This window comes from Microchirus variegatus (assembly GCF_963457635.1).
Source record: "Microchirus variegatus genome assembly, chromosome: 3".
NCBI lineage: Eukaryota > Metazoa > Chordata > Actinopteri > Pleuronectiformes > Soleidae > Microchirus > Microchirus variegatus.
The window spans coordinates 29482786-29504691 of record NC_139804.1 but is presented as its reverse complement, the minus strand read 5'-3'; the positions used below and the strand labels follow the sequence as shown (position 1 = coordinate 29504691).

The following is a 21906-nucleotide window of genomic DNA, read 5'->3' as shown; positions in this document are numbered from 1 at the left end:
ATTTATTGAATGGGTACCGCAATAGGGGTTGAAAACAGTCATTAAATATACTACACGTATGCAATAATGGAGAATGAACAGCATATATTAATGCAACATACACTTTATTTTCTAAAACATTTGCTGTGTCTAATTTACTTTACTTAAATATTGAAAGACAAAAAAAAAGTTTTGTGTTTTCCTCTGTGCTGTGTAAAGTTTTGCACTCACAAGTGTGCAGACACCTGGGCTGTCATGACGGCCAGGTGATTATCCAGCAGTGTTACTCATGCAGAGGGAGGAGGAGGTGGGGCAGAGCAGAGGGATAAATCATTAAAAATAGACGGGCTAATAGAAGCGCAGGACAGTTAGTTAGTGACGGGTTACAGCAGCGAATGAGACAGATACACAAACGGAGAGACGAGAGGAAGAAAGACATCTGTCATTGATGGAAATATGGCTTTGATGATTTTACACATAAAACAAATACATGTTTTTCTCTAACAGGATAATTCTTACTTAAAAGTTTTAGTTTTTTTACCTGCTTGGAGTGACACATCAAAACTGCTGCGCTGGACCTGCTGAGGAAAACACAAAGCCGGAGGAGAGGCACTCGGAGACGGGCTGCTGCCAGGTCGAGCAGGAAGCTTGAGCACAGGTTCCGTGGAGCGATGAGGACGGCCAGGCGGGCCAGTAACGTGGAGGTGCCCTCCTTCCTCCGACAGCTGGTCAAAGAGACCGAGAAGATGGTCACCTTCTTCTTCAAAGGGGGGGTCAGGGACGCGGCGGCGCCTGGAGAGGAGGACAGTTTGGATGAAGAAGACCTGATGCCGAGTCCATACCTGGACCATCCCATCTTGGAGAAGCACGTGTCAGAGGGGGGGTCTCGGCTGGGGCTGAACTACGCTTTGGCGAGCATGCAGGGCTGGAGGGCTCAAATGGAGGATGCCCACACCTGTATGCCACAGCTGAGGGGGGAGCTGACAGAGTGGGGATACTTTGCTGTGTTTGATGGACATGCAGGGACCACAGTGGCACAGTACTGCTCCAAAAACCTGCTGGACCACATCATGGCAACAGGTACACAACACTGTGACTGCTAATGTGAATGCAATTATTCAAGATTAAGGTATACATACAACCTATATACATTATACACATGTATATATTGACTGTAAGCACTTGTATTGTAAAACCGATTAACACACATTTAGAAGTTCAATTTGGACAGATATAAAGGCTTCCACTGTAATTTGCCTTTGTAACAAAGCATCACATCACTTACGCAAAAAAAAGGACTATGCAGTGTCATTGATTACTTTAGGAGGAAGTCTTGGACAGTAGTACACAATACAATAAACAATAAAAGTGCTAAGTAGAACCATATAAGGTTCTTCAGCTTGTCTCATAGGAGAACCTTTTTTGGCTTCAGGTAGAACCTTTTCCAACTGGAACCCTTTTGGAGGCACCAAGAACCCTTTTAAATCCCTTTATTCAGGAAAGGGGTTTTTAAAGAGTTCTCTGAATCAAAATGGTTCTTACTGGAACCATTCGCATTACAAAGAACCCTTGAAAAACCCTTTTTTCAGAAGCAAATGGTTCCAGGTAGAAGCCTTGTAGAAGGACACTTTTGGAACCCTTATTTCTAAGAGTGTAGATTAGGAGCAGATTAATAAAATCTGACAGGTCAGGTTTTAAACTTGACATTGACGTAACTTTTAAATATCACTTGGAGCTAATTAAATGTAATGCCAACTGCACTAGCCTAACAATTTAAAGGATATAATGAGGAGATATAAATGAAAATGTGTCTGGAATTGTCAGAGGATGTTCCAATACAATCCGTTTTCTCTTATATATTATACACGAGAACAGGGCCAGTGATAGAGACTGTTTCTACTCCACGGTCTCTGAACAGGCTAGCCAGTTAGCATAGCTATCAGCTAGCTGCTGCTTTGAGTGCGAAATGAAGGTAAAGGCAGAGGTTGTTTCTGCTACGAGAGCCTAAAGCTGGCGATTTTCAACTCAAGTTAACTATCTATTTCATAAATAGGAATTTAACTAGTCTATTTTACACGTCATGAATTTAAAGGGCAATTTCAGATCAGGAGCCCCTGCTAGCTATTAAGTTTACATTTAAATAAAGTGAACCTTTAATAATAATTGAGGCAACCTTAAATAAACGGTTGTTACAGCTGTCCATCATGACCTGGAAACCCTTGAAATAAAGATTTTTGTGATTTTTGATATGTAGGTCAGGACAATATTTAATCTAAAATGGTATTTTGATTGGTTTTACCAAATATGGCCTTCTGCAGGAAGTGCAATAACATTTTGATACAAATTTTGATTCATTTTACAGCCCTACTAAGAACACGGCTGTCTTCTGTCTGCAGTCTTGTTTTAGTTGCTGCTTAGTTAAATGAAGTCATGACCCTTTCACAAATCAAAGCACAATTCTCCAAGATTAGCCACTAGATTAAACAAAAATAGCTGTGAAACTAAGAGCAGAATGTTTCCAACAGGAGCGGTTAAAGCGAGCAAGGACCCCGAGGAGGTGAAGGAGGGAATCCGTCAGGGCTTCCTGGACATCGACCGCCACATGCACAAACTGGCTCGCCAGGATAACTGGGACAGAAGTGGCACCACTGCAGCGGCAGTCCTGATTTCGCCACGCTACGTTTACTTTATCAACTGTGGCGACTCGCGCACTTTGCTCTGCCGTAACGGCCAGGTGGTCTTCTACACGGAGGACCACAAGCCGTTCAACCCCAGAGAGAAGGAGCGCATCCAGAACGCCGGGGGCTCAGTGACCCTGCAGAGAGTCAACGGCTCGCTGGCTGTTTCCAGAGCACTGGGGGACTTTGACTTCAAGGAGGTGGACTGGAGGCCGCAGACGGAGCAGCTGGTGTCACCGGAACCAGAGGTGTATGAACTGGAGAGGACGACTGAGGACGAGTTCCTGATCCTCGCGTGTGACGGCGTATGGGATGCCATCGGCAACGAGGAGTTGTGTGCCTTTGTGCGCAGCCGCCTGAGGGTGTGCGATGACCTGAGAGAGATTTGCACCCAGGTTATTGACCTCTGCCTCTATAAGGTGAGAGGTCACTGCAATTACATATGAGATACCATACATATCTTTTAGTGAGGAAAGATGATAAACAATGTTTTACACATGACTTTTCAACATACTTAAAGATGCCATATGTAAGAATGTGGCCAAAAATGGTTACTGCAATCAAATTTAAAATACCGAGGTCTTTAAGGTTTCACTTTCTGACTTAACTGGCAACCCGTGGTTGCTTGGCAGCTGAGACTCTACTGACTGCAATGATTGGTAGATAGCTGTAGGTGGCGCCACATGCCAAAACATGATTTCAAAACATAAACATGATTTGCAGTCTGCAAAAGATTGTTTTTAATCCAAATATTTTGGGTGTACTGCTGTTGTTGGCGAGTTCAGTTTGTTATATGAACATTATTCCTGAGTCTCTGTGACATATTAGGAGGATTTTATGGCCAGTTGCTTTAGATTTATTACATAATGCACCTTAATATTACCTAAATATTAAATGGTGTCCAGGTGGAAGCACCCATTTCTCCTTAACCAAACCACCATCTAAAAATCCACTTCTGGAACATGATAGATGATCAATCCATAAAATCTGCAACAATTTTGATAATCAGTCAAACTTCAAAATAACTTTAATCTAATTTTGGAGCGAGAGATTTGAAGACTTTAACTTGGCTAGAGTTTTCTTTCTTTCTTCAAGTGATAAAGCAAGCAAATTGTCAATCATGAATTGAAGTAGTGAGGAATGATGCCCACTACTAGTCATGACAAGAGCAGCAGGGTAAATGGAATCCTTCAATTAACACTTGAAACTTCAATGCAAAATACCCTTGAAATCGTCTTATGTGTATTGAGTACAAGTTAGGATTAATTTTACGCCACATTTTTAGCAATGATATAAAGTAGCAATAATTGTGCAGAAGTCACAAAAATAGACCGTTTTTGTTCATGGAATCCAGCCAAGTGAACTTTGAACTGTGACGTTTTTCCAAATTTCACAAATTCAATTCGATTTATTTCCTAAGGGTTAACAAAAAATGTAATATTTAAAACATAATGATGACCCACAAGCAGGTGGATTTATCAATGGAAACCTTTACCCTGTGAAGGAACCGCAGACTGGGATCAGTCTTTGTTACGTTGTTATGCAAGTGGATTTATCCTCTCTTTTTAATGCTTGTTAGGAACGATCGGTCTATAAATAGCCAGGACATGGGATAGCAGGAAAGTACAGCTACACATGGATTAGGACTGAATGTGAGCTCAACACACACACACACACACACCAGCTCAGATACAGAATAATTCCCTTGACGCACACAGTCACCGCAAGTAGCTTTCTTGTAACAGGTTTATCGGAATTTAATCCACTGCCAAAGCCACTGTTAAAACTAAGCACACAGGAATGGTACAGGTAATAAATATCAGTAATTGCAAACACAGCAGTGGTTTTATGCTGACTGTTATGAGGTGCAATTTATTTCAACCTAAAAGAGCTGTTGTGTTTTAAAGGTACAATTATTTGTAGTCATTATTAACATTAACCACATTTAACTTAATCTGTGTGGCTTTACATTTCACAGGTGAATGTTGTTTAAAGCCACAGATTTAAGTGAACTATAAACCTATTAGCTGCAACAAAATTAGCTGAAACACCATAGAATATTCATTTTATACATACACTGCAGATGATAATCCATGTGTATATATGTGCTAAAATATAAAATATGGCACAGACACTAATTTTTCCCCATTGCTATTTTCTGTGATTTCACATGGTACAAAAAATATGAAGATCATTTAATTAGAGCTGAAACAATTAATCGATTATTAATTGATTACTAAACTAATCGTCAACTATTTTGATAATGATTTGAAGCCGATTTTGACATTATTAAAACAAGATTTCTGATTGTTTTAGCTTCTTAAATGTAAATATTTTCTTTGTTTCTTTACCCCACATAACAAAGAAATCATTAAAACTGAATCATTTTGGTTTGTGGACAAAAACAAGACATTCGAGAACATCATTTTCCAGGTTTGACAAACACTGATCAATGTTTTTTTTTTTTGTAACATTTTCTGACATTTTATGGACCAAACGATAAATGGATTAATCAAGAAAATAATCTACAGATTAATCGATTGCGAAAATAATTGTTAGTTGCAGCTCTACATTTAATAAAGTAAAACTATCAGTACCAGCAGGTACCAGCAACAGTGTGTGAAGTTTAGAGTACAATTTCACCTGTGTGTTTTAAAATGATTCCTGGTGGGTTGCAGCTAATGTAATTCTCAACTCAGCACACGAGTTGCCAGAGACAATAGCTGTAATAATTAAGTATAATGACGTGTACTAAAGTAAAAAGTACAACACTTGTACTTTTATATGTATACTTTCTATGAGGGCTGTAGGACTGATGATCCTCTGCTTTGTCTCCCCCCTCAGGGCAGCTTGGACAACATCAGCATCATCATCATCTGCTTCCCTGGCGCCCCCCAGGTGTCACAGGAGGCACTGCAGCAGGAAGCCGCACTGGAGCAGCAGATTGACATGAAAGTGGAAGGTAATCTGCTGCAGAACAGTTTAACTTCAACCCTCAGCAGCAAGAAAAGGGCCAGTGTTATCATAATTACATTGCTCTAAACAACTCCCTTCACAGAAATTATCCAGACGATAAGGTCCAGAGACGAGGACCCCGACCTTCTTTATGTCATCAAATTTCTGGCTGCAGAAGAGATGCCTACACTTCCACCAGGAGGAGGCATCACCAGCAAGTGAGTGTCAACAAGTAACTCAGCACACACTGAAGTTATGATCAGTAACGGTGGAAAATATTTTTCATGTTTCATGTTTTTAACACGAGCTGCCACCGTTTCTCCCTCTGCAGGCGAGACTGTATCCTCTCTGCATATCAGAAATACATCACAACGGTGAAAACTCAGGAGCCTATGGTGAGCTGACACTATTAACAATAATCATTTGATTCATTTGTGAGGTCATTTTCCAAGCAAATGTGATAAATTAGGTTCCACTTTCTTACTGCGTGAAGATTAGCAGCTTTTCTTTTAATGTTGCAGCCATAAGCATACTTTGAAACGTATGACAAAAATCAAAAGGTTTCTTAAATATTTCAAGGTGTTGTGTCTATTAACGTGCAACTTCTTAGCTTTCAGAATCTGTCAGAACTTTTCTGATAGCCCAAAACGGTCACGTAATTACAATGATAGTAAGCGTTTTTCATTTCATTGTTCATTTCAGGACATTGAAGGATCGGAGGAGGACTAACTAAAACTGTTACCATGGAAACAGACCAGTTGGAGACCAGTTAAAGACCATTTAAGTGTAATCTTTAGATAAGTATACGTACAATAGTCTGAATTTGCTTTCTGGTCAATTACAGTGAAATTTCAATAAAAACAAACCTGTTAAATTGTATCTTGTAATCTTGGACATGTTCTACATCAGTACTGACAAAGGAGTACAGGCTCCACACGTGAACGGCACGTGTAACGGGTCTCGTGATGGAACGCAGCAACTAATGAGTTTGCACGATGCCGCCAAGGAGCAAAGGTGACACCAACAGCGATGCAGTGTCATAGCAGGAACATAAAATGTGTGCCATAAGAGGGAAAAAGCCACAGGCAGAGGACACAGAAGGAGGAAGAATGTAGAGGGAGCTGGAGAAAGTAAGAAGGGAGAGTGTAATAAATAAGTTATTTCTAGGAATTAGCACAGATAACTCATTAATCATACACCTTATGGCACTTTAGAGTGGACGTGTGAAAAGTTGTTTTCATCATCAAAACTTCAGCCATGTGTCAGATCAGAAAATATTACATTATGCTCCTGAATGAAATTTGTCTTTATGGACAAAAATGAAAAACATTAATTACAACAAGTCTTTATAGTTCTAGTTATGTTTTGATATTTGCATATATTATATATGTGTGTATGTATACACACATATATAATCACATACGTATATATATATACATATATATAAATATATACACACACATACATCTATCTATCTATCTATCTATCTATCTATCTATCTATCTATCTATCTATCTATCTATCTATCTATCTATCTATCTATCTATCTATCTATCTATCTATCTATCTATCTATCTATCTATCAGCTCCATTCAGCTGATTTTCTCCTTCACAAACAAAAATTGCCTTTTCTATCACTGTATGTCAAACATTTGAATGTGTGTTTAATTCAAAACAGAATACGACATTCAGCAGACAAAAATATGACTAATGCGAATGTTAAAACACCTTACTTTTCCTCCTTTTGTTCACACTACACTACCATGCCAAAACATTTCTAGAAAGTGATGGGAGGGGGGGGGGGCAGCTCTCATTTCCAGCAGTCATGGGTTCTTCAGAATGTGTTGCATGGGTGTGGTGAGGCCCAGCACCTCTGTATTAACTGACTGAGCAGACCTTTTATTGGACAGCTGTGTCCTCACGTCCTCACTCAGATCGACTATTCTAACCACAAGCAGCAGCGCTGTGTGGTGTTGGGGACACTTCTGGGTGTTAAGTTCGTTAGAAAAGAAGGGAAAAGGGACGAGGAGAAGACAAAGAAGAGGTGAGTTTGTGACTGTCTTTGAGGGTAATTAGATCAGCATAATGGGGACAGAGAATGAGTAGTGGTAGTGTGGTAACTCATTGGTGAGTTTTTCTGTATTATATTCAGAGATATTGGCTTAACCTAACCTGGAAGGCATCAACCACATGAGAGCTGTTGGTGTGAGTGGTCAGTGGGTGTCACTTTGGAGTTCCTATCTATTGGAACAGTGTTTTAGAGATTTAGTCATGAAACAAAATGATCTAAATCCACACTAAAACCACTTTCAGAGAATAGCAACACTTGTGATCCATAGCACAATTAAAGTAATCATTCATTATTCAATAGAAGGAAATTGAAAACACACAAAATAAATATGTGTGTACAGGATATGACATGTGGTTTAGTGATATTGACCCACTGAAACCATCTATACCGATTAAGTAATGTGACCATCAGTACTGTAGTCATACATTAGGGAAGTGTTTCTCAATCCAGGGTGTCCTGAATGTGTTAGATCATCAGGCCTTTGCAGAACTTGACGATGAAGTTTGAATCAGGTGTTAGAGCATCGAAAGGCTGGTATAGTTGGGTGAATGTGTTTATATTAAATTGCACGTCTGAAAGCAAATTAATGAATGGATGATTCACCATTTATTCAGGGATCCCATCAGTCTGTTTTCGTCTTGGTCTTTAAGCAAAATAACCCAGTGTTGGAAAATAACAAAGTACAAATACTTTGTACAAAAAAAGTACAACATTCACATTATCTGTACTTCATATTTGTAGAAACTTTTAATTTTACTCCACTACATTTCCTCTACCTAATCTGTTACTTGTTACTACAAAATACAATCAGAAGAATAAGAGTTGGTATGATGGTCTATAATTATATAGAGCTTTTTGGCTTTACACTACAGTTTTCACTCATTCACATGGGGTTAAGTGTCTTGCTCAAGGACACATATAGATTAGCAGAGCCAGGAATTGAACCCACAACCTTCTACCACTGAGCCACCATGGCTTAATCCTATCTCCTCACTTTTACAATAAATTTGCTTCTAAAACTTAAGTACATTTTATACCACATTTGTATACTTTGTATACTTAAGTAGAGTAATTGTAATATACTTTAAGGCTTTTAATAATATTATAAAAACTGACTTCAACTTCTACCAAAGTCATTTTCTGGTAAGACCTTTACTCAAGTATCCTTTTAAGGTGCTTTATACATACTGTGTACATAATTAAGTGGTAAGTGACAGTTATTTCTGCAGTTATGCTAATACATGATAAGCAACGTAAAGGCTAGCATAATACAAACACTACGACACAACGCAAATTAAATACGCCTTGTAAAAGGATTCCAGCGTGGCTGACAGCCACAAAACAGCTAGCTACGCTTATGCTAATCGTAGCTTCGCTAGCTTCCGTTTGGTAACAGGTAAGCTATGCTAAATAAATTATGTGCTCGCGTATTGGTGAATGGACACTTTATTCGTCGTTTCAGTATGTTCATTATATACACCATATTCTGCGTTGAACCGTGTGAAACTACCCCTTGTTGACACTGACAATCCTGACGTGCCGTTGTCGTCAGACGTGCTGCCTGGTGTAGCGTAGCGTGATATATCAGCGAAATTAAAATGACTCTAAAAACGTGCAAATCCACTATCTTCTGACTTACGGTCAGCGACATATGCCCGTCACAGACACAACTTGCTTTATAGATAGATGTCTCACCTGACCTGAGGTCAGGGCAGGTCATTTAAATCAGCTGGTCAACACCTGTGTGTGTGTTTGTGTACACATAGGTGTGTGTTTGCTCTCAATCTGTCTGTAGTTGGCATGGACCACAGCACCGAGGACACTCACAGCCCGGTATGCAAACAAAAAACGTGCAACAACTGCAGGTTTGAACTTGAATGAACAATTGTTTGACTGTGTCCCACTTTCACCTCACCTGTTGACACAGAGGATGCCGTTGAACGCAGAAGACACGGGCTACGGAAACGCGCCAGGCTCCGGGCTGTCGGCCAGCGTGGGCGTCACGGAGACTGCGCCGCTGCTCATCCCGGAGCCTGAACCGGAGCCGGAGCCACAATGGCTGCCGCTGAGCAAGGAGGAGCTGGAGGCCGCGGCGGGGGGTCCGCTGTGGAGGAGGGTGCGCTGTTACCTGGTGCTCTTGTTCTGGCTCGCCTGGCTGGCCATGCTCGCCACCGCCATCGCCATCATAGTCATGAGCCCCAGACCTGTGGTGATACCGCTCAAGTGGTGGCAGAAGACCGTCTTCTACGAGCTGCAGCCGGCGCCTTACATGGAGGCTCCACAGGGTTTGAACGGTGAGCACGCAACAGCTGCAGAATGTTTTAATGTCATAAAAATCAATTAATTGAACCAAAATGTAGCTCAAGAATGTCTAAATGACTACAGTGTCCTAGTTAACAGTAACTAAAGTAAATAACAAACAACATAGAACCAGTTAGAAGGAAGGTCAGACAGTCACAACCATACATCTTGGCCAATAATGTCCTAAATGTTTTCATAAGGCTATAACGTTTAAATAAAGGAGGTCAAAAGTCAAACATTTTGAGGAAAAAAAAATACAGAAAAGATATTTATGTTGATATTTCACATCATTAAAAAAAAATAGGGGCTTGTTTTCATATGGAACGATAAATGGTTAACAATGCAAACATTTATCATGCAAAATTAATCTATTAATTGAAAAAAAAAATACAGAAATGGTGATAAATTGACATTAAGTGATAGCTGCATGAAATAGATTTTTTATTATTAAAGCTCCAGTGTGTAACTTCTGTTACCAAAACTATGCAGCTCCATCCTCAGACTTAGCCCATGCCTCAGAAAAGCCTGCAGGGCTTTCAACAGTTTTCCTTCGACGTTCACGTCTGTATTTCATGACCTCACTCGTTTCAGTGTAGCTGTCACTGTCTCTACCGCCTCTGCCTTTCCTCCATCGGTGCTGATGAAAACCGCACCCCTCTGTGTCACCACAGACATGAGAATAAAACGATGCTATAATGAGAAACAGAACAGAAACATGTGGAGCTGATCATGGCCTAATCAGCGTTATTGTGCAATCCCAGGGCATTTGTTTTAGATTTAAATGTCGGACGCTACAGCTTTAAAGATCATCAGCACTGCATTTCCCGTACAGTTATAAAACAGAATAAAAGCGTCTCCGTGCCTGGGTGAATTCTATTCTCCACCAGCTGACAGAGGAGCTTGAGATTGTGTGGACAAAGACCACTGTGATCCACTTGAAGACGAAGAAAAGCCACAAAGAGAGCTCACTCCAATTGTTTTAAATTCCTCTTGGCTCAGTGTGGTTGTGTCCATTTGGTCACTTTTTTGTCTCGTGACACTGAGTACTGTAGTTGTTTTTCAGCATTCACTTTAAGGCTGTTTGCTGTTGCCGTTTTTTCCGACAATTGCTGGAGTCTGTGCCGGAAAACCAGTTTTCTGCGCTCACAGATGATGTTAGCAGGAGATTGTCTGGCATGTGCTATAGAGTGTGCTTCAGGTGGATCGGACAGAGCCAAAACCTTTTCTTCAAAGTTAAAAGAAAAACATTGTTGAATAATACATAATCCCAGAGGTTTTTGCCATTTGCAATACAATATCAAACATTGTTTTTATAATTCCTTTTTAGGGTTTTAGGGCAAATACAAATTGACTAAAATCATGCACTGACAAACAAATTCAATGTAAAAATTTAAGGTTTTCACGTGTTCAAAGACGACTGACCGTGACACAGGCAGTACAGAGTGAAGGAAAATGAACAATATGGTGATTATCACTAACTCGGTTATGTTTTAATCTGTCAAAAGTGCTGTGTGAGCAGCTTCCCTACCTCAGGTCCCTGGGTATTGGGACTCTAATCCTGCAGGGCCTATTCAGTAAAGAGGTTCCTGCTTCAAACCTCACTGTGGCTGCTGAGAGCTCGGGGACGCTGCCTCAGATCCAGCATCTGCTCACAGAGAGTAACAAAGCCGGTGAGTAGAGTATAAACTGTCGACTTTTTCCATCCCGCTTAATTAAATAATAAATTAGTTTTGGTGTCTTTCCAGGTCTCAAAGTGATGCTGGACTTCTGTGGTCTGGATCTAAACGGATCGCGTGTCTCAGACACAGAACAGGTGGGGAAAAAGTACTCTCTGCTCACTTTGCTTTTTTCCACGCTGAATTCTCAGTCACACACGCTGGATTTAAAATGTCACTTCTCCCCCTCTCTCAAAGCTTTCACTGCGGTTCTGGTTGAGGCAAGGTGTGGCAGGTTTTGCGATATGTGATACCGATGCAGCATATTCAGAAAAGGTAAAAATAAAAAAGACATGTGTGATTTTTGTGATGAATTTTCTTTTCAGCAGCTTTTTTTTTCAGTCAAATGTTTCCATTTCAGGCTCTGCTGGAATGGAGAGACGTCTTAATGGAGTTTGGCGGCCAGGACGAAGAAGAAAGGTGACGATAAGGGAATGAACTGTTTGTTTGTTCATTCTGTTCTTAAATTAAATGCTCATTTGCATGACACGTCTGTGTTTTTTTTTCAGGATCGTGGCGGTCAAACAAACTCAACACGCCTTGCTGCCTCTGAACATCTCCGACCAAGTCAACAAGACGCTGATGGATGTGGTTATGAGGCCAATTCTTCCATCTTCACATCATCTCCTCTCTGCACAGGAAGTGGCTGACGCTATAGAGACGCACCTGCAAACAAAAGATGAAAAGATATGGCCGAGCTGGACAGTAAGACGTGTGCAGTTTACTCTACTGACTGTTAAAGCTTAGGTCAAACTATTGTAGCCTTGTAGCATAAATCCACAGCCTTGCTTTTTGTTAGTTGTGCATTTTTGTTTTGTTTTGTTATCCACCCTATTAAAATCAATAATGAAAGTTAAACAATAGACACACTGCACTGTTGTTTAACGGCAGCTTTCAAAGCGAAAACAAACAAAACAAACTTTTTTTTTTTAAATTTATGATCGGACAACATGACCTAAATTTTACATCCAAATAAAGTTGATTTCTTAATAGGTTTTTGCCCAGACATACCTAATGTAAAGCGGTTTTCTGAATAGAGGCCACGTCGTCCGACATCTTAAAAAAAAAATAAATAAATAAAATAATATATGAACATTTCTATGCCACATAACTGTTTAAAAATGTCAGAGAAACTCCACCTACCGTGAGGCAGTTTTCTCTTCTTCAGCTGCTCATTATTAATGCTTGGCAGTTTTAATGAAGTGAATCTTAATCTCTAGATTGGAGGTGAAGCGTCTCATGACTTGAAGAGGTTACTCCTGGTGTTGACGATGACTCTGCCAGGATCGCCTGCGCTCCAACACGATGAAGACCTCGACCAAACACAGGTTAATCAGAAAAAGACTGCATTAAATAACCACATTGACCACATTTGCATAAGATTGAACGTTTCTGCAGATTAATATTTAACTGTCTCACTCTCATTCCTGCACTCCCTCCCTCAGGACAAGGGGAATGAGAGGCGATCAGCTGTCACTCTGTTCACCTCCCTCAGTCACTCCAGAGCCAGAGAAGAAGCTCTAATGTACGGCAGCTTCACCTTCCTCCCCTTCAACACCTCCTCCACCAACTCCTCCTCCTCCTCAAACGCCACAGTTTCCTCTCCATCGTCTCCAACAGTGCTGGCCTTTCTCCGCTCGTGGGGCTGCGTCCACTTCCTCGTCCTGCTCAACGTCGGGTCCGAGCCTCACGCTCTGGATCCGGCCTGGGCGCCGAGATTACCCGAGGCTGGAGTGTTTGTGACCAGCACAGGCTTAGACCGCCTGGGCTCGACGTCGTTGTACACGCTGGTGCTGAAGCCCCGCGAAGCCATCGTCATCAAACTGTTCGAGGGGGGAAGCTACTCGTAGAGTTTGTTTACAGGAGCATACATTCAACACAATTTAGAAGAAGAAAAAAAAAAAAAGAAGATTGTTCCGTGTTTAGATTGTTGAAAATAAAATATTGAATTTACGTCGTCTGCGAGTGGTATTATTTGCTATTGTGAAGGTTGTCTTTGTCGTGTAAGGAAACATAAAATACTGCAGGGCTTTCAATAATAATAAAGGCTGTGATTTATGTTGACAAGATGGGATAATAATAGTCGGTCTAAAATAGAATAAGTGCATGTTAAAAGGGATGGAGGCAATGACAAAGAAGTGATTTTGCTGATATTTGTATATTTATTTCTCATTTAATGGACTTCTTTAAGCCACTGTGTACTGGACCTCACACACATCTGCTAATTTTGACCACACAGTGGTGCTGCTGCAGTCTTTGCTGCTATGACTGCCAGTATCTCTCATTTACGACAATAAATGTCAATATTTAAAGAAATAAGTCATGGCAAAGCAATACTGCGACATAAAACTAAATGGCTCTAAGTAGTAGATTATTAATTAGTATATATAAAAAATCAGGTCTCTGTTACTCTGCAGAACAGACCTTTTTTTAAAAATGTATATTTAAATGATTCTGAACCCTATTTAATATTTCTCACTTCTCTTCTGAAGAACTTGCCTGAAATTGTTATACAGCTTTACGGTTAAACACATATTTTGTTATTACTAAAATACTGTTTTCTAATTTAACTCCCACTGTGGTGAACATACTGACAGGAAGATTAAAATATTTCTAATCTCGATCACCACACATCACGTTCACGAGAAAATAAATGCGTTTTTCCAAACAAACTCGACATTATCAATTCTTTTATTCTGACAATGAATATACTGAAACACTTTTATCAAATTTATCATCAATGTACATTTCACTATTCACAACTGGCTACGTTACAAATCAGAAAAAAAACGAAGATATGTCGAAACAGGTTGCGACCGTTTTTTTCCGCTTATATATATATGTTTATACAGGAACAAAACGTGTGCCGTATACTTTCAAAAACCATTTATATATATATTTAACAAATGGATATAAAACTCTGCTCAAAGTGAACACAATGTGCCAGTGATTCACGCCGGGGTCAGACGTGACTGAGCATCGAAAAGGCCCGATAAGCAAGAAATAAACCGCGAGAAACTCGGAAAATCAAATCACCACGTCTATTATTTCACTGCATAAACCACAAAATCATGAGGATGCACAACATCACAGCACAGTGAAGAGACATAAATAATGCACATTTAAATTATAGTTACAGTCACAACAACAACAACACAATCATTCTCACAGTGCGTTTAGCAGCAGCAGCTTTTTTTTTTTGTCTTCAAAAGCAAAAGGCTATTAAAAGAATTCATCATAGGTAGCTTAGAAATAAGGTGGAATAATAATATTCATGCACTACAATGACACTATAGAGCAAACATTAAGAGTCGATAAACAGAGTTAAAAACCTTAAGAGGCTTTAGAATCTCACATTTAAGATAAGAGCTACATTTAGGAAGTTGCAAATATAAATATTGGCCCGAATGAAAACAATTCACAGTTTTCATTTTTTTTGTCTGTGAAGGTTCCTCATTATTCAGGTCATCATTAGCCCCTTTTCCACCACCTTTTCTCATTTAACCAGGATTTTGAAAAACCCTGCAGCGTTTCCACCGAAATTACCCGGAGAGAGAAACTTTCCCCGCAAACCCACGAAACTTTCACAGAAAGAAGCACCTACTTTTCAGATTACCGGGAACCCTTAGAGGGGGATCGGGGGCTGTGTGTGCTGGAGAACACTGATTTGGCGGAACACATTTTGCAGCTGTTAAAGCCAGTGCGGCTGCAAGCCACCTTAAAAAAAAAAAAGAAAAGAAGAAAGAAGAACTTAATTTCACTATCAGTCATTTAATAAAGTATGGAGAAAAAAAAGAATAGGACGTACGATAAGTGGACGGACGACGAGGTCTGAGGTTTCCAGAACTTCGAGGTTTAGAATTCCGCAAATTATTTCTCCCCCAAATAAGTAATAAAAGTTGCTGGAAATGTTGGTGGAAAAGTGGCTACTACAGTCATCTTCAGTCAGTAGCTGTAGCTGTAGCTGTAGCTGTAGGCATCTTGAAGATTTAAGTTTGTAACCTTAAATGACACATATTCATATTCAGGTATTTAATTTGTGTTGGAACTGTGGGCAATACAAGATTAAAGCTGTCAGTCATGGAACACGCTGATTATTTTTGTCCGCTTCACTAAAAACCATCCAGCATCAAGTTATAAACAAGAAATGATTACACACTAATTGGAGAATCTCAGTCTCAGACCAAGATCATTTTCCCCCAAGTACCATATAAACACAAAACAGCTGGAGAGTCCACACTTGCACTTTATGGTAATTAAGTATAATTTATCTTTTAAAAAAAGATATATATATATATATATTTTTTTTAATCAAAATATGCTAATGTCAGCTCTTCTGATCTAGATTGAACGATCGCCAAAGTCAGACGCCGACTCTGGGAAATATAAATGAAGTCCGGATATGTTTTAATTTACTGTTCTCACACAGCAGGACACAGCAGCAGGAGATAATTGGGGGTGAGACACGTTTACAACAGCAGGAACACATCCAGAACATTCAGGCAAAGGGTAATGTCCCTGGCTCTTGCTGTGTTTCCCAGAATGTTTTCTCGCAGGGGCCCCGAGCCTCACGCTCAATGTCCAGATCTGCAGAGCGTGCCTGGAAACAAGTCTCGTCAGACTGTTTTGTTCCAGAAAGGATGAAACGGCTTCACTGCCCACCCTCGGTGCACATTTTTTTGCCATGAAGTTTGAGAAACTGATTCATGGTGAGCTTTTAATTATGCAAACTTTGCCAATTCTTTTTTTTTTTTTTTTGGACTTTGCCAATTCTTTAACTTTTTAAATGAACACAATCCATTTTCTACTGATTTATCCTCCACATGAGGGTTGCGGGGGGCGCTGTGCCAATCTCAGCTGACATAGAGCGATAGGCCGTGGGTCAGAACGCCAGTGCATCACAATCAAAAGTTCTTTTATGGATGAATGACTCTGAGTCATAACTCATACTGAAAACATTCAGGGTAGTACATCATGCATGCAAACACATCACAGTGACTCAAAGCACCACCATCAATAACCCGTGTCAATGGTTCACCTCCTCTTGTTGAGATGATCGTCTTTAAAGCACTGGCACGATCCCGATTATCTTCACTTTATCAAATAATGTGGTTTCCCACTCACGTTATATAACTTCATGATGAACACCTCCTTCCTCGTCCTTCCACGTCCCTCTTCATGTCAAGTGTCGCCAGAGTCAAAGAAGATGCAGTAAGTGTGGACAGGTCAGCTAAAAGCCAGCTGGGCTGCGTCCTAAAGAAAATCACTGATTGAATGAGGCAGAAAAAGAAGACGGAACACGCATGCATATTGTTTATAGCTTTACCCGAGTGCATACATTCTGATTTTACAGTATATGATTTATATGTGATGATATGGTTTGATGTGTTCATCGGTGGACAATTCAAGACCTAGTGCAATTGTTTTTCACCCCGAGAGTGGCCGCTACTTCTTCTGTTGCCGCGTTGAATTGGAACCTCGCCGTGTATTTCAGAAACGAAAAAGACTCCTCAGTCTCCACAGGCGAGGGTTTGTGTCACAGAGGTAAACTGGAGTACGGGGACTGTGAAACGGTCACGTCGGGCGGGTTGTGCTGTATGTGATTGTCAAGGGGCAAAGACAGCGCGCAGTGCGCCGCCGTCGTCTTCACGGCTTCTTTGCCGAACGAGCAGCTCAGCAGAGAGCACAGGTGGCGGATCACGGACTTGCGGCAGATGATGAAGACCCACGGATCCACGATGGGGTTGAGGGCGTAGAAGCGGAAGGCCGTGAGGTTCGCCGTGTCGCCGGCAAACGGGTGAATGGCGTTGATAAAACCGGCAATCTGAAAAACAACAACACAAGAAAACATGAGTGAACTGGTGCCCACTGCTGGGCCTTGGCGGTATTACAGGTGGGCCTCATCCATCCATTATTTGAAACATAATGGTATACTGTGTGCTTCTCAGTCGCGTGATCACACATTGTTTTGCTCAACATAAAGATTGTGATTATATATGATCATTCATTGGTATCAGTGTTAACCAGTGAGGTCACACACTCTGTGTTGTGTTGAGTAAAAGAAGCCAGAGCCAAGAAAACTAAGGAAGAGGCAGCACAGGAGACACACCCTGATATGCGTGGGCACCAACAAAGGCAGACAATAGGAAAACAAACATCCCACAGGCCTGTCATATAAAACAATACACATTTTATTTATCAACCCCTCAATTCTACTTTTTTAATCACTCACATTTTGAATACTAATAATAATGAATTACAATAATCTTCATCATAATGTTTTATTGTTTTTATCCAGCCACAAAGCAGAGAAAGCAATGGACATCTCACCCTAACCCTACAAGGTTGCTATGTTAATCTGTAGACAATCATACACCATATCTCATCATTTCGACTTTTGATCTCATCATTTTGACTATCTAATAATTTTGACTTTTAACTCTCATAATTTTGACTTTTTAATCTCATAATTATGACGTTTAATCTCATAATTTTGACTATCTAATAATTTTACCTTTTTAATCTCACAATTATGACTTTTTATGTCATAATTTTGACTTTTTAACCTCATAATTATGACTTTTTGTCATAATTTTGACTTTTTAACCTCATAATTACTACTTTTTATGTCATAATTTTGACGTTTTATCTCATAATTCTGACTTTTTATCTCCTAATTATAACTTTTTCATCTCAAAATTTCGACTTTATATCTCAGAATTATGACTTTTTAGCTCCTAATAATGACTTTTTTAAAATCTAATTATGACTTTTTATCCCACAATTATGACTTTTTTTTTAATCTCATAATTATGACCTTTTATCTCAGACTTTTGACTTTTTATCTCATAATTTCAACTTTTTATCTCATAATTATGACATTTTATCTAATAATTTTTACTTTTTATCTCATAACTAGGACTTTTTATCTCATAATTATGAGTTTTTATTTCAGCATTTCTATTTTTTATCTCATAATTATGTATGGAAACGGGCTTCCATACAAATACGTGTTGTATTTGAGACCAATCCAAATATCAATGATCAGAGACGTAAAGAAAAACAAAGCTGGTTGTGCCCTAAGACAACAACTCAAATCTTCAACCTTGCATTGACCTTTAGGTATGACAGACTGCAGACGGTGAGTGCAGACAGCAGCAGCAGCGTTTGGCTGCTTATTCATCCTGAGCTGGGAGAGAAGCAGCAGCTGGCCTCATACGCATCTTTGTCACCTTGCTCTTTCTTCTCTATCAACAATTCTCCATTTCCTTCACGTGGTGTCCAACAAACAGAGGCCAAAATAATGTCTCGTGCTGAGTGAGTGCTCCTGTGCACTGATGTAAATGTTTCCCTGTTGCTAAGCCCTGAGGTAAAAGCTATTAGGCTACAGAGATACTGAGAGACGGACCAGAGACGAGGCTACGTCCTCTACATGACTGGCTGAAAACTCACATGGATGTGGTCACTCAGAATTTAATGGACTAATTCAATGTGAAAAACACAGATTGGATGGTGGTGACTGTATATGTGAACATAAAACCCCAAACCCCAAACCCAAAAGCAATAATCACGTAATGCTTCTTAAGATGGTGAGCTCACAGTGATCTTCAAAACCCTGGAACAGTGTTGTCATGTTAGGTGTGTCGGAAGTGGTTACGACGCAGAGTGGAAGAAAACAACATCCAGATGTTCTTGACTTTTAAGGAAGTCATCACGTTACTTGAGGTTTCTGGCTGAATTTTCTCAAATTGCGCAACCAAATTCGCTGGAACTCCTGTTGGGAGTCCTCTGTGGCTTCATACATGATAATGCGTGAGTTGTCAAGGTCAAAGCAAATATGATTTGTTAAGTGAATTCATATGCATGGATGTGAGAGGCACTGAGGATACACTTCCTTTTTAAAATACAGCAATTATATATATATATATATAAAAAAAAACATATCCTAATATTTCACAATTTGGCCAAATGGGCTTGAGAATTTCCCCAAGATGACACTGCACTGATCTGCAGAATATTAAGAAACACTTCAGAGGGAAAGCACATTCAGATCTGCTGGAGACTGCGATGTTCCTCCAAGATCATTGATAGGAATACGGCATGTTTTATGGATTCAAGATGGTTGGTTTCGTGGTGACAAAAGGAACAGTCAGTAGATTTAAAAAACAAAAAAAACAACAAAAAAAACCAACAACAAACTACTGGATCCCTGAGGTGCTGGAATTGACGCATGTACTTTAACAGAATCATGGCCCGAACTTTTTTGTGGCACGTACAGATTCATGAGCCTTATGGTGGGTGTAGTGCAGGGGTGTCAAACTCATTTTCACTGAGGGCCACATCAGCATAATGGTTACCCTCAAAGGGCCAGTAATTTTTTTTTTTTTTTACTAATTTTCATTCAAAAAACATATTTAAAAGGATTATTATCTGATATCTGATATTTGTGCAGACCTGTGAGAAACAAACATGTTCTCTTCAGTATGTAGAGTAAGGTGTGTATAGATCAAGACAATAATGAATCTAAAATGACATTTTGGCTTTAACAAATATCGCGCCTCCTGCCATTTGAAAACTGTTGTAGGCCGTATAGCGATTTCGATAGAATTTTGATAAATTGATCAGCCCTAGATAGATAGATAGATAGATAGATAGATAGATAGATAGATAGATATAATAATCTCAAACCATGGAATCTGCATCAGTAGTGCAGTAGGTTTTGGTGATACGGCTACATGCATACACCACAAGTAAAGCTCCCATGATCATTGCTGGATAATTTGTTGATGAGGTCTAGGACTGGGACAGCCTGAATCTGATCTGAAATTTGAAAAACACAACCCACAAAAAGGGCTTTTGTCCATTCTGCACCCTTTGCATGGAACGTGTTGCAGAGAGACTGGAAATGGAGTTCATTTCAGGGAGTGTTTTTAAATCCACTGAACTGAGAGTTCACAACATGCAGTTGGTTTTTATTTATCTGTTGTCTTTTAAATTGTCTTTTGCTTTGTGTTTTAATTGTGTACATTTGTAACTGTGTTGATTTTTTTGTATTTGTTGCTGCCTACAGTATCTCGGCCAGGTCTCCCTTGAAAAAGGTTCTTAAACCCAAATGGGATTTTCCTGGTTACATAAAGGTTAAATAAATAATAATAAAAAAGACCATGGACATGTGTTTCATTTGTTAGTCAAATGACGCTGAAACAGACTGAAAATAAAAAATTAACATAGTCTTCTAGGTTGCTGGTTGAAGAAAGAATATATAAAATATCCACCAGGGGGTGAAATCATTGGCTGCAAAAAGAGCTTGAATGAACTTTTGAGAACTTGAATGGGAGTCCATCTGAAAATGAACCTAATTCTTACTTAATTAAATCAATAAACATCGTCCAGAGTCGAAATCACGTCATCTTCAACAGAACAGGATGTTTTATAAGTTTTATCACCATTTAGAGGAAAACGGATGATTAAATACGGCACATTTTTGTGAAAACCACGTGATTGACAGCTGGAAGTGAGCCTGGTTCCTGGTAACATCTGTGAATTTCCAGTTGCTGAACCTCAACTCATAAACAGAGCTCAGATTCTTCAGGGTGACATCACGACCAGTTACCACTTGAGTTTCCAGCCAATAGGAGCGAGAGCTCACTCTGTCTGAACTGTGAATGGTCACAGACGGGATTCTCCCAGCGTCTCGAGGAGGTGCGGTAATTAAGTTCACTCTCATTTTCATGACATTACGTTGAAAGGCTGATATGAAGTTACCTATCAATAACTGAAACAATATCCTGCCTACCACAGCTTTAACTGCCCTTGGCTTATGACCAAAGCAGAAGTTACGCTGACACTTTGTTATTCGAGTCCGCACATGAAGCCTAACTGGCGTGAAACGCACTAACAAACAACATGAGAAATGTCTCCAGCGCTCAAAGTGCAGCGACACTTCATTAATCACGCAACGATGCCAGAAACATTTTTAAACAGACATCCATTCTTGCGCTGTTCTCTATCATCATCCTCACCTTTGTTGACTCGCCGCACACTTACCACCCTCACACTGTTGCTGGTGCTCCTGTGTGCCACCATGCCTCTTATGGTTCTTTCAGCAGACTTACGGCTCCACTCAGAGGGACATAAATCACAAGCTGTCTTCTCTAAGCACAGCAGCCTGTGGGGCCGACGCTGGTGGCCCGCAGACTCTATTCTA

The 21906-nt window shown here is 39.9% G+C and overlaps 3 protein-coding genes across 3 annotated transcripts in view; 2 read left to right on the top strand and 1 right to left on the bottom strand.

The window, feature by feature from the left end:
- Nucleotides 1-650: 650 nt before the first annotated feature.
- On the top strand, nt 651-6456 carry ppm1na (protein phosphatase, Mg2+/Mn2+ dependent, 1Na (putative); the record flags this gene model as incomplete). Its single annotated transcript, XM_083886794.1, has 6 exons — nt 651-1059; nt 2505-3076; nt 5502-5619; nt 5716-5830; nt 5944-6007; nt 6315-6456. 6 exons carry the CDS (start codon nt 651-653, stop codon nt 6339-6341), a joined length of 1305 nt encoding a protein of 434 aa, XP_083742920.1. The 3' UTR covers nt 6342-6456.
- Nucleotides 6457-9613: 3157 nt separating this feature from the next.
- On the top strand, nt 9614-13549 carry LOC310925082 (amino acid transporter heavy chain SLC3A2; the record flags this gene model as incomplete). Its single annotated transcript, XM_083886952.1, has 8 exons — nt 9614-9977; nt 11490-11654; nt 11730-11797; nt 11898-11975; nt 12061-12119; nt 12209-12404; nt 12920-13087; nt 13145-13549. 8 exons carry the CDS (start codon nt 9614-9616, stop codon nt 13547-13549), a joined length of 1503 nt encoding a protein of 500 aa, XP_083743078.1.
- A 3686-nt stretch (nt 13550-17235) lies between these two features.
- The window catches only part of ptgir (prostaglandin I2 receptor), a gene marked incomplete at both ends in the record, with an annotated part of 28643 nt that continues 23972 nt past the window's right edge, over nt 17236-21906 (bottom strand). Inside the window, one exon of the mRNA XM_083886951.1 lies at nt 17236-17523. Within this exon, the coding sequence (XP_083743077.1) occupies nt 17236-17523 (288 nt within the window). The remainder of the gene's footprint in view (nt 17524-21906) is intronic.